At 58.0% G+C, this 10,968-nt stretch overlaps 1 protein-coding gene across 21 annotated transcripts in view; it reads left to right on the forward strand.

Moving 5' to 3' along the window:
• Nucleotides 1-7,443, forward strand: part of Plec (plectin) — a 57,102-nt gene extending 49,659 nt beyond the window's left edge. For all 21 annotated transcript variants that reach the window (XM_058580802.1, XM_046449159.2, XM_058580813.1 and 18 more), the window contains one exon: nt 78-7,443. In XM_058580802.1, coding sequence (XP_058436785.1) covers nt 78-6,281 — 6,204 coding nt within the window. In that variant the 3' untranslated portion in view covers nt 6,282-7,443. The remainder of the gene's footprint in view (nt 1-77) is intronic.
• Nucleotides 7,444-10,968: the final 3,525 nt, after the last annotated feature.

Below are 10,968 nucleotides of genomic sequence, written 5' to 3' on the forward strand. Positions count from 1 at the left end.
TGTCCTTGGGAGGGTAAGGGTGCTCCCAGGGCCCCGCCGTCCCTGACTGCTGCCTCCCCGCTCCTTGCCTCTTGCAGATGCAGACAGTACAGCAAGAGCAGAGGCTCCAGGAGACACAGGCCTTGCAGCAGAGCTTTCTGTCCGAGAAGGACAGCCTGCTGCAGCGGGAGCGCTTCATTGAGCAGGAAAAGGCTAAGCTGGAACAGCTTTTCCAGGACGAGGTGGCGAAGGCACAGCAGCTCCGTGAGGAGCAGCAGCGGCAGCGGCAGCAGATGGAGCAGGAGAAGCAGCAGCTGATGGCCAGCATGGAGGAGGCCCGGCGTCGGCAGCGTGAGGCAGAAGAAGGTGTCCGTCGCCAGCAGGAGCAGCTGCAGCACCTGGAAGAGCAGCGGCAGAAGCAGGAGAAGCTGCTGGCTGAGGAGAACCAGAGGCTGCGGGAACGGCTGCAGCGCTTAGAGGAGGAGCATCGGGCGGCACTAGCACACTCGGAGGAGATTGCTGCCACGAAGGCCTTGCCCAATGGCCGGGAGGCACCTGATGGCCCAACTGTGGAGGTGGAGCCTGAGCACAGCTTTGAGGGTTTGCGACAGAGAGTGCCAGCCCAGCGGCTGCAGGAGGCTGGCATCCTGAGCCCAGAGGAGCTGCAGCGGCTGGTGCAGGGCCACACCACGGCGGCCGAGCTGGCGCAGCGTAGGGATGTGCAACAATACCTGCAGGGCCGCAGCAGCATTGCCGGGCTGCTGCTGAAGCCCACCAATGAGAAGCTGAGTGTCTACACGGCCCTGCGGAGGCAGCTGCTAAGCCCTGGCACCGCTCTCATCCTGCTTGAGGCCCAGGCAGCCTCAGGCTTCTTGCTGGACCCTGTGCGGAATCGACGACTGACTGTGAATGAGGCCGTGAAGGAGGGTGTTGTGGGCCCTGAGCTGCACCACAAGTTGCTGTCTGCTGAGCGGGCTGTCACTGGCTATAAAGACCCCTACACTGGAGAGCAGATCTCGCTCTTCCAGGCCATGAAGAAGGACCTCATCGTCAGGGACCACGGCATCCGCCTGCTGGAGGCCCAGATCGCCACGGGCGGCGTCATCGACCCCGTGCACAGCCACCGCCTGCCCGTGGAGGTGGCCTACCAGCGCGGCTACTTTGACGAGGAGATGAGTCGCGTGCTGGCGGACCCCAGCGACGACACCAAGGGCTTCTTCGACCCCAACACCCACGAGAACCTCACCTACCTGCAGCTGCTGGAGCGCTGTGTGGAGGACCCCGAGACGGGCCTGCGCCTCCTGCCACTCACAGATAAGGCTGCCAAGGGTGGTGAGCTGGTGTATACTGACTCTGAGGCCCGGGATGTCTTTGAGAAGGCCACTGTGTCTGCACCATTCGGCAAATTCCAGGGCAAGACGGTGACCATCTGGGAGATCATCAATTCAGAATACTTCACAGCGGAGCAGCGGCGTGACCTGCTGCGGCAGTTCCGCACGGGCCGCATCACAGTGGAGAAGATCATCAAGATTGTCATCACTGTCGTAGAGGAGCACGAGCAGAAGAGCCAGCTCTGCTTTGAGGGCCTGCGTGCCCTGGTGCCTGCTGCCGAACTGCTGGAAAGTGGGATCATCGACCATGACCTCTACCGTCAGCTGCAGCGGGGCGAGCGCTCTGTAAGAGAGGTGGCTGAGGCGGACTCTGTGCGGAGGGCCCTGCGGGGTGCCAGTGTCATTGCAGGTGTGTGGCTGGAGGAGGCAGGACAGAAGCTGAGTATCTATGAGGCCCTGAAGAAAGACCTACTGCAGCCAGATGTGGCTCTGGCCCTGTTAGAGGCCCAGGCCGGCACTGGGCACATCATTGATCCTGCCACTAGTGCCCGGCTGACTGTGGATGAGGCAGTACGTGCTGGTCTGGTGGGCCCTGAGCTTCATGAGAAGCTGCTGTCGGCTGAGAAGGCTGTGACGGGCTATAGGGACCCCTATTCGGGGCAGATTGCCTCCTTGTTCCAGGCTCTGAAGAAAGGCCTCATCCCTCGGGAGCAAGGCCTGCGCCTGCTAGATGCCCAGCTGTCCACAGGTGGCATTGTGGACCCCAGCAAGAGCCACCGCGTGTCCCTGGATGTTGCATATACCCGGGGCCATCTGGACAAGGAGACCAGCAGGGCCCTGTTGGAACCCGGGGAGGATGCCAAGGTCTACCTTGATCCCAGCACACGGGAGCCAGTCACCTATGGCCAGCTCCAGCAGCGGTGCCGGCCTGACCAGCTGACTGGGCTGAGCCTGCTGCCACTCTCAGAGAAGGCTGCCCGGGCCCAGCAGGAGGAGGTCTACTCTGAGCTTCAGGCCCGTGAGACCTTGGAGAAGGCTACGGTTGAAGTCCCCACGGGCAGCTTCAAAGGCAGGACAGTGACAGTGTGGGAGCTCATCAGCTCTGAGTATTTCACAGAGGAGCAGCGGCAGGAGCTGCTGCGGCAGCTCCGTACTGGCAAGGTGACTGTGGAGAAGGTCATTAAGATCCTCATCACCATCATCGAGGAGGTAGAGACCAAGAGGCAGGAGCAACTGTCCTTCACTGGCCTCCGTGCCCCTGTGCCGGCCAGTGAGCTCTTGGCTGCCAGGATCCTCAGCAGGGCCCAGTTTGAGCAGCTCAAGGATGGCAGGACCTCTGTCAAGGATCTCTTGGAGGTGGGCTCCGTGCGGATGCTGCTACAGGGCAGTGGCTGCCTGGCTGGTATCTACCTGGAGGACTCCAAGGAGAAAGTGACCATCTACGAGGCCATGCGCCGGGGTTTGCTCAGACCTAGCACGGCCACGCTCCTGCTCGAGGCCCAAGCAGCCACTGGCTTTCTGGTGGACCCGGTGCGGAACCAGCGCCTGTATGTCCATGAGGCAGTGAAAGCAGGTGTTGTGGGCCCTGAGCTACATGAGAAGCTGCTGTCCGCCGAGAAGGCCGTCACCGGCTACAAGGACCCCTACTCGGGCACCACCATCTCGCTCTTCCAGGCCATGAAGAAGGGCCTGGTTCTCAGGGAGCATGCCATCCGCCTGCTGGAGGCCCAGATTGCTACCGGAGGCATCATCGACCCCGTGCACAGCCACCGCCTGCCCGTGGAGGTGGCCTACCAGCGCGGCTACTTTGACGAGGAGATGAGCCGCGTGCTGGCGGACCCCAGCGACGACACCAAGGGCTTCTTCGACCCCAACACCCACGAGAACCTCACCTACCTGCAGCTGCTGGAGCGCTGTGTGGAGGACCCCGAGACGGGCCTGCGCCTCCTGCCACTGAAGGGGGCAGAGAAGGCTGAAGTGGTGGAGACCACACAGGTGTATACTGAGGAGGAGACCCGGAGGGCATTCGAGGAGACTCAGATTGACATCCCCGGTGGTGGCAGTCATGGTGGCTCCACCATGTCCCTATGGGAGGTCATGCAGTCAGACCTGATCCCTGAGGATCAGCGGGCCCGGCTGATGGCTGACTTCCAGGCTGGCCGGGTGACCAAGGAGCGCATGATCATTATCATCATCGAGATCATTGAGAAGACCGAGATCATCCGACAGCAAAACCTTACTTCCTATGACTATGTGCGCCGCCGCCTCACTGCTGAGGACCTGTATGAGGCCCGGATCATCTCGCTTGAGACCTACAACCTCCTCCGGGAGGGCACCAAGAGCCTCCGTGAAGTACTGGAGGCAGAGTCTGCCTGGCGCTACCTCTATGGCACAGGCTCGGTGGCTGGCGTTTACCTGCCTGGCTCTAGGCAGACGCTGACCATCTACCAGGCCCTCAAGAAGGGGCTGCTAAGTGCCGAGGTGGCCCGCTTGCTGCTGGAGGCCCAGGCGGCCACCGGCTTCTTGCTGGACCCAGTGAAGGGTGAGCGACTGACTGTGGATGAGGCTGTACGGAAGGGACTGGTGGGCCCTGAGCTGCATGACCGGCTGCTCTCAGCAGAGCGGGCGGTGACTGGCTACCGTGACCCTTACACCGAGCAGACCATCTCGCTCTTCCAGGCCATGAAGAAGGAGCTGATCCCTGCTGAGGAGGCCCTGCGGCTGCTGGACGCCCAGCTGGCTACAGGAGGTATTGTGGACCCCCGCCTGGGCTTCCACCTACCGTTGGAGGTCGCCTACCAGCGTGGCTACCTCAACAAGGACACACACGACCAGCTGTCGGAGCCCAGCGAGGTGCGCGGCTACGTGGACCCCTCCACCGATGAGCGCCTCAGCTACACGCAACTGCTCAGGCGGTGTCGCCGTGACGAGAGCAGCGGCCAGATGCTCCTGCCACTCTCAGACGCCCGCAAACTGACCTTCCGTGGCCTACGCAAGCAGATCACCGTGGAGGAACTGGTGCGCTCACAGGTCATGGATGAAGCCACAGCACTGCAGCTGCAGGAGGGCCTGACCTCCATTGAGGAGGTCACCAAGAACCTGCAGAAGTTCCTTGAGGGCACCAGTTGCATTGCCGGTGTCTTCGTTGATGCCACCAAGGAGCGACTCTCAGTGTACCAGGCCATGAAGAAGGGCATCATTCGCCCTGGCACGGCCTTTGAGCTCCTGGAGGCACAGGCGGCCACTGGCTACGTCATCGACCCCATCAAGGGGCTCAAGCTGACTGTGGAGGAAGCTGTGCGCATGGGCATCGTGGGCCCTGAGTTCAAGGACAAGCTGCTGTCAGCTGAGCGTGCCGTCACCGGCTACAAGGACCCTTACTCTGGGAAGCTCATCTCTCTCTTCCAAGCCATGAAGAAGGGCCTGATCCTGAAGGACCATGGCATCCGTTTGTTGGAGGCCCAGATTGCCACAGGTGGCATCATCGACCCTGAGGAGAGTCATCGGCTACCTGTGGAGGTGGCCTACAAGCGTGGCCTCTTTGATGAGGAGATGAATGAGATCCTGACTGACCCTTCGGATGATACCAAGGGCTTCTTTGACCCCAACACAGAGGAGAATCTCACCTACTTGCAGCTGATGGAACGCTGCGTCACTGACCCCCAGACAGGCCTGTGCCTCCTGCCGCTGAAGGAGAAAAAGAGAGAGCGGAAGACATCCTCCAAGTCCTCTGTGCGCAAGCGCCGCGTTGTGATTGTGGACCCTGAGACGGGCAAGGAGATGTCAGTGTATGAGGCCTACCGCAAGGGACTCATTGACCACCAGACGTACTTGGAGCTGTCTGAGCAGGAGTGTGAGTGGGAGGAGATTACTATTTCCTCCTCAGATGGTGTAGTCAAGTCCATGATCATTGACCGCCGCTCAGGCCGCCAGTATGACATCGATGATGCCATCACCAAGAACCTCATTGACCGGTCAGCACTGGACCAGTACCGTGCCGGCACACTCTCCATCACTGAGTTTGCTGACATGCTCTCAGGCAATGCCGGTGGCTTCCGATCCCGCTCCTCCTCGGTGGGCTCGTCTTCCTCCTACCCCATCAGCCCTGCAGTCTCCAGGACCCAGCTGGCCTCCTGGTCCGACCCCACTGAGGAGACAGGCCCGGTGGCTGGCATCCTGGACACAGAGACGCTGGAGAAGGTGTCCATCACAGAGGCCATGCACCGCAACCTAGTGGACAACATCACCGGGCAGCGGCTGCTGGAGGCCCAGGCATGCACTGGGGGCATTATTGACCCCAGCACTGGGGAGCGCTTCCCTGTTACTGAGGCTGTCAACAAAGGCCTAGTAGACAAGATCATGGTGGACCGCATCAACCTCGCCCAAAAGGCCTTCTGTGGCTTTGAGGACCCACGCACCAAGACCAAGATGTCAGCTGCCCAGGCCCTGAAGAAGGGCTGGTTGTACTACGAGGCAGGCCAGCGCTTCCTGGAGGTGCAGTACCTGACAGGTGGCCTGATTGAGCCCGACATGCCGGGCCGAGTGCCTCTGGACGAGGCCCTGCAGCGTGGCACTGTGGACGCCCGCACAGCGCAGAAGCTGCGCGATGTCAGCGCGTACTCCAAGTACCTCACCTGCCCTAAGACCAAGCTCAAGATCTCCTACAAGGACGCGCTGGACCGCAGCATGGTGGAGGAGGGCACAGGGCTGCGGCTGCTGGAGGCTTCTGCCCAGTCCAGCAAGGGCTACTACAGCCCCTACAGTGTCAGCGGCTCTGGCTCCACTGCTGGCTCGCGTACCGGCTCGCGCACCGGCTCCCGGGCTGGCTCCCGCCGCGGCAGCTTCGATGCCACCGGTTCTGGTTTCTCCATGACCTTCTCTTCCTCCTCCTACTCTTCCTCGGGCTATGGCCGCCGCTATGCCTCAGGCCCCTCCACCTCCCTGGGGGGCCCTGAGTCTGCAGTGGCCTGACCTTCTGCCTGCATCCCACCCTCCTGCTCTGCATGTGGCCAGGCTCCCCGCCAAGGTGCTGGGGTCTTTCTTTAATGTTTAAAGGTGTCTTTTTCCCAAGTGGTGCCTAAAGTTTAACCAAAAAGACCAGACTAACACATTAATATATATTTGCTGTCTAGACAGACTGTAGCTTGGGGTTTGGGGCCGGCCCAGCCCCGCTGACCACCTCACCCCCCCTCGGATCTCCCCACTTCAACCTGCCACTCACAATAGCCAGGTGCCTTGGAGGGTCCAGAGTTGGGCCCCCAGCCCACCCCTCCTCCCGTAGGAGGTTTCTGTCTGGGTGAGACCCCCCCAGCCCTGTAAGCCAACCCCACTGGTGTGTACATCTGCTAGTCCTAGCTGCTGAGGGCAGCCGGGGTCAGTCTTGTCAGTAGAGATTCTCTCAGGGCTTCTACCCTGGGCCAGCATTTCCTTCCCGGCGTGTTTCCCAGACTGGCCTTCTTGCTTGGTGGATCGTGCTGGTGAGGAAAGGGCCCTGGGCCAGCCATCTCTTCAGCCCATAGAAGCCCTTTCCTCGTGGGAAGATGAGGGTCCAGTCTGCAGAGGCAGCGTCCTTCGCTGGGCTCTAGCCTCCTGCCCAGCTCCTGAAGCTGCTGTCAGAGCTCTGCTTTGTAGCTCACTGGCCCACCCTGAGTCACTCCCAAGACCCTGGCCCGTGGCTTCAGCCTTCCAGCCTCAGCTACCCCTGTAAGTGCCTTCTGTGTCCTCCCTCATACCCAGCCCTGAGGACCCATGCCCAGGGTGTGAGACAGACATTCTGGCTGGGCGGGGCTGGGGTTCTGCAGATCTACCCTCCGCCATGGGCTGAGTGGTATCTTGAGCCCGTGGAACCCCTCCCTGGGTGCTGCCTGTCCACTCTGTTTCCAGGGAGCCCCAACCCTCCTTGGTCCGGGATGCAGAGTGGCTCTATCGACCCAGGCACCTGGCCAGTGCCACCACCCAGTTTAGCCAGCCTCATGCATTGGCAGCTCCCACCCCTGCCTCCACCCTCTGACTGAGCTTTGCATGTTCCACTAACCTGGGCTGGTGGCCGGTGGAGGTGCCAGGCAGAACACTAACCTGACCATGGGCAGGGCCCTTCAGCGTCTGCCCCTCAATAAAAGCAATTCCAACCTTCCTATGGACTTTGCCTTGGTTTTTGGTGCTGGTCTCAGCCATGTGTTGGGAATAGGGTAGATACCACCGCTCCAGGATCCAGGCGCTCATCTTAGCCGTGTTTTGGCCATGATGGAGCTGGGGGACCTGTGAAGACACTGCTTGAGGCTAGATGTCCGCGGGCCAGAAAACCCAGGTGGTAGCTGGAGAGCAGTGTGGCCCTGAGCAGTGGGTAAGGTCTGACCCCACCGAGGAGACAGGCCCAGTGGCCAGCATCCTGGACACAGAGAAGGTGTCCATCACAGCGGGCGTGCACCGCAACCTGGTGGACAACATCATCACCAGGCAGTGGCTGCTGGAGACCCAGAATAGGACCACAATGAGATGGGTTGGCTGAGACCTGCTGCTGGTCCAGGCAGTGACCTGTCCGCCAGCCCACCCCTTTTGCTGGGCCTGTGGTTGGCACTTGCGGTTCTTCTGGGGTGGGCTCTTAACACCTGTGTCAGTCAGAACGTTTAAAGGTGATTTCCTCCAAGGGGTGTCTAAAGTTTAACCCCAAAGACCAACACATTAATGTATATTTGCTATCCAGACACACCTTATTTTGAGGGACAGGGGAGCAGTGTGAACCCTGTGTAAGTGGGCCAAGGTCAGCTCTCCAGAGGAGGTGAGCCTCAGCAGCTGCTGGGGGACCAAGTACTGCCAGCCTCCACCGCAGTCTGTGCCTCACCACTCCTCAGGCCCAGGGCATTAAGTCCTGGACTTGAGATGCACTAGGATTCAGATGGGTTACAGTTTCTGGGAAGGCTTGTGAGAAGTAGGTGAGCGGGCACATCTACCACTGCCCTGGGGCCATGACTGGTGCCTCCCTCCTTTGTGTCCGTGGCAGGGAGATGCAGTCCTTCACTCCTGATGGTCTTGAGTCCTGGTCACCATGCACTTGTTGGGCTCTGCTCTCCCTGCTTACTGTTGATCAGGGTTGTCCGTCCAGTTGACAGCTCCCTGACCTGCTGGTTGGGTGGAACAGGAACTCTTGATGTGCTGTGGTGAGAAGAGCTGGGTCTGCTTGGGAAGAGGGCCCAGGGTCATCAGCCCTATGGCCGCTGTGGTTGCATCTCCTGGCCGAGGCATAGTCAGCAATCCATATTTCAGCCTGCCCTTCAGGTGCTGGCTGCCCATTAGGGTTTGAGAACCACCGTTGCAAAGTCTCCTGCTGGCTGAGGAATATGGTCCCACAAGCCGTCTGCTTACATTCTTGTGGATCAGGTCCCCCCAGCTGCTCTGTGTACCCTACTGCCCTTTAGGGTACACAGTCTGCATGCAGGCACATTTCAATGCTGTCATTGCGTTGCTATAGATGCTGGGACCAACAACATTCACCTGGGGGTTCCCTTCAGCCGGTGGGTGTCCCGACTTCATTTCCCCTCTAAGGAGTATGCTTCCTGAGCAACACCAGGCCCCTCTGACTTAGGCCAGCTCCCTGAGATGGTGATTCAAGTGCCGTGGCTTCTATGGGGAGCACCACAGGAAGGGTGTGGGGGCTGGCAATGATGTGTGCTCCCCTGAGCCTCGCTGTAGCCTGACCCACAGCTCGCAGGAGCAGCGTTCCACCTCAGAGGCTGTCCTATCCAGAGACCGATCTGGGCTGATATGTGCCACATCAGGCAGCCATTGGCTGCAGGCTGCCTCTGGAGACAGGCAACTGACCCCCCCCCCCCCCCCGGGCATCTCTGGATGAGGCAACTCTTATCAGCCAAGGGCAGTGCTCTAGAAGAGGGTGCATGCTAGTGTCCAGCATCTGGGGATGGACACACTGAACCCCAGTGGAGTTGAGTGGATGGTCAGCAGCACCTGCTTTCACAGTGAGAATTCCATGGGCATAGTGGTGTGATGGGGCTAGCCCGAGTATACTCCCTCTATACCCCTAGGTAGAACCTAATGGATGTCCTCTCAGGTTCATTCTGGAAGTCACAAAGAAGAGAAGGAAATCCTTGGGGTGCAAATTAAGCAGAGTGGGGCTGATGTTTCCCCCAAGGAAGCTGCTGATCCTGGAACCTAAAGCCCTGGGTTCTAACAGATCCTCAGGAGCAGCAAGTGAGGACTTGGACCTGGATAAGCCTCTGCTGGTGATAACACTACGAAATGTAGACTCCTAACCACTGGCATATGGGGATAGAAAGTGTGCTGGATTCTCTCTGGGTCTGCTCCTTCAACCAGGCATTTATAATCTCAGGGGGACCAAGAGTTGTCCTGGAAGCACTCTCCTTAGAGGCAGTTGGAGTCAGGATGCCCACCACTGCCTGAAAATAAGGAGCTCATCTCTGGGGGCTTCCCCCTACATGGTCTGGAGAGCCCTATGCAGAGAAATTAAGTCAACAAAGACCCAGATTGGTTTTTGGCCTAGTATCTGAGATGAGCCTCTAAAATCTTATCTGGAGGACTTGCCCCCTGCCCAAACCTCACAGGATTCCAGAGGTAAAACTTGGGCTTTCAAATATGACCTCACAATCCAAAATTATAGGACACGTGGAGACAAGCATGGTGAACAAGTCAGCATAAACAAAAGCAGAACTTGAAGGACTGGTGCTTTGGGTGCATTGGAAGTATTCAATAAAGAATGTATAGTGAGTATATGTGAAATAAAGAAGACTCAGAATGTGAGAAGTAAGGTTTTGTCCAGAAGAACCAAGGTTCATAAAGGAATTTAATAGAACTTTAAGAAGCGAAACATACAATGACAACATTCAAAATCTCAGCGGGAATCGAGGTGTGGTTGCACACACTTGTGATTCCCAGCTGGTCTGGAGGATTGCGATTCCCATGGCCAACCCGAGCAATTTAGCCAGACTCTGCTTAAACAATAGGTGGTCATAGTCAAAGAATTAGTGAATTGGAGGATAGATCTAAAGGAATCACTCAGAATTCACCCCAGGGACAGAAGAGGGTGGAAAACATGGGTAAGAGGCAGAAGTCATACGACAAAACAGTGTAACATCTAATTGAAGGTCCAGTGGAAGATCCTGGAGGAAAGATGGAGAGATTTGCTTTTTTTTTTTTTTTTTTTTAAGAGAGAGTGAGAGAGGAGAGAATTTTTTAATATTTATTTTTTAGTTATCGGCGGATACAACATGTTTGTTTTGTATGTGGTGCTGAGGATCGAACCCGGGCCGCACGCATGCCAGGCGAGCGCGCTACCACTTGAGCCACATCCCCAGCCCGAGAGATTTGCTTTTAATAAATAATAGCTGGGGGCTGAGGCTGGGGCTCAGCGGTAGAGCACTCTTCTTCCATGTGTGAGGCCCTGAGTTCGATCCTCAGCACCACATAAATAAAATAAAAAGGTATTATGTCCACCTACAACTAAAATAATAAAAATAATAATTATTATTATCATTAGTAGTAGTAGTAGTAGTAAATAAATAATAGCTGAGGCTGGATGCAATAGTGCACACCTGTAATACCAATGGCTGGGGAGGCTGAGGTAGAGGATTGTGAGTTCAAAGCCAGCCTCAGCAAAAGTAAGCAACTCAGTGAGACCCTGTCTCTA

The sequence above is a fragment of the Marmota monax genome, unplaced genomic scaffold (genome assembly GCF_021218885.2).
Source record: "Marmota monax isolate L192 unplaced genomic scaffold, Marmota_monax_Labrador192_F-V1.1 WCK01_AAM20220418_F8-fsc00073, whole genome shotgun sequence".
In the NCBI taxonomy this organism is placed as follows: domain Eukaryota; kingdom Metazoa; phylum Chordata; class Mammalia; order Rodentia; family Sciuridae; genus Marmota; species Marmota monax.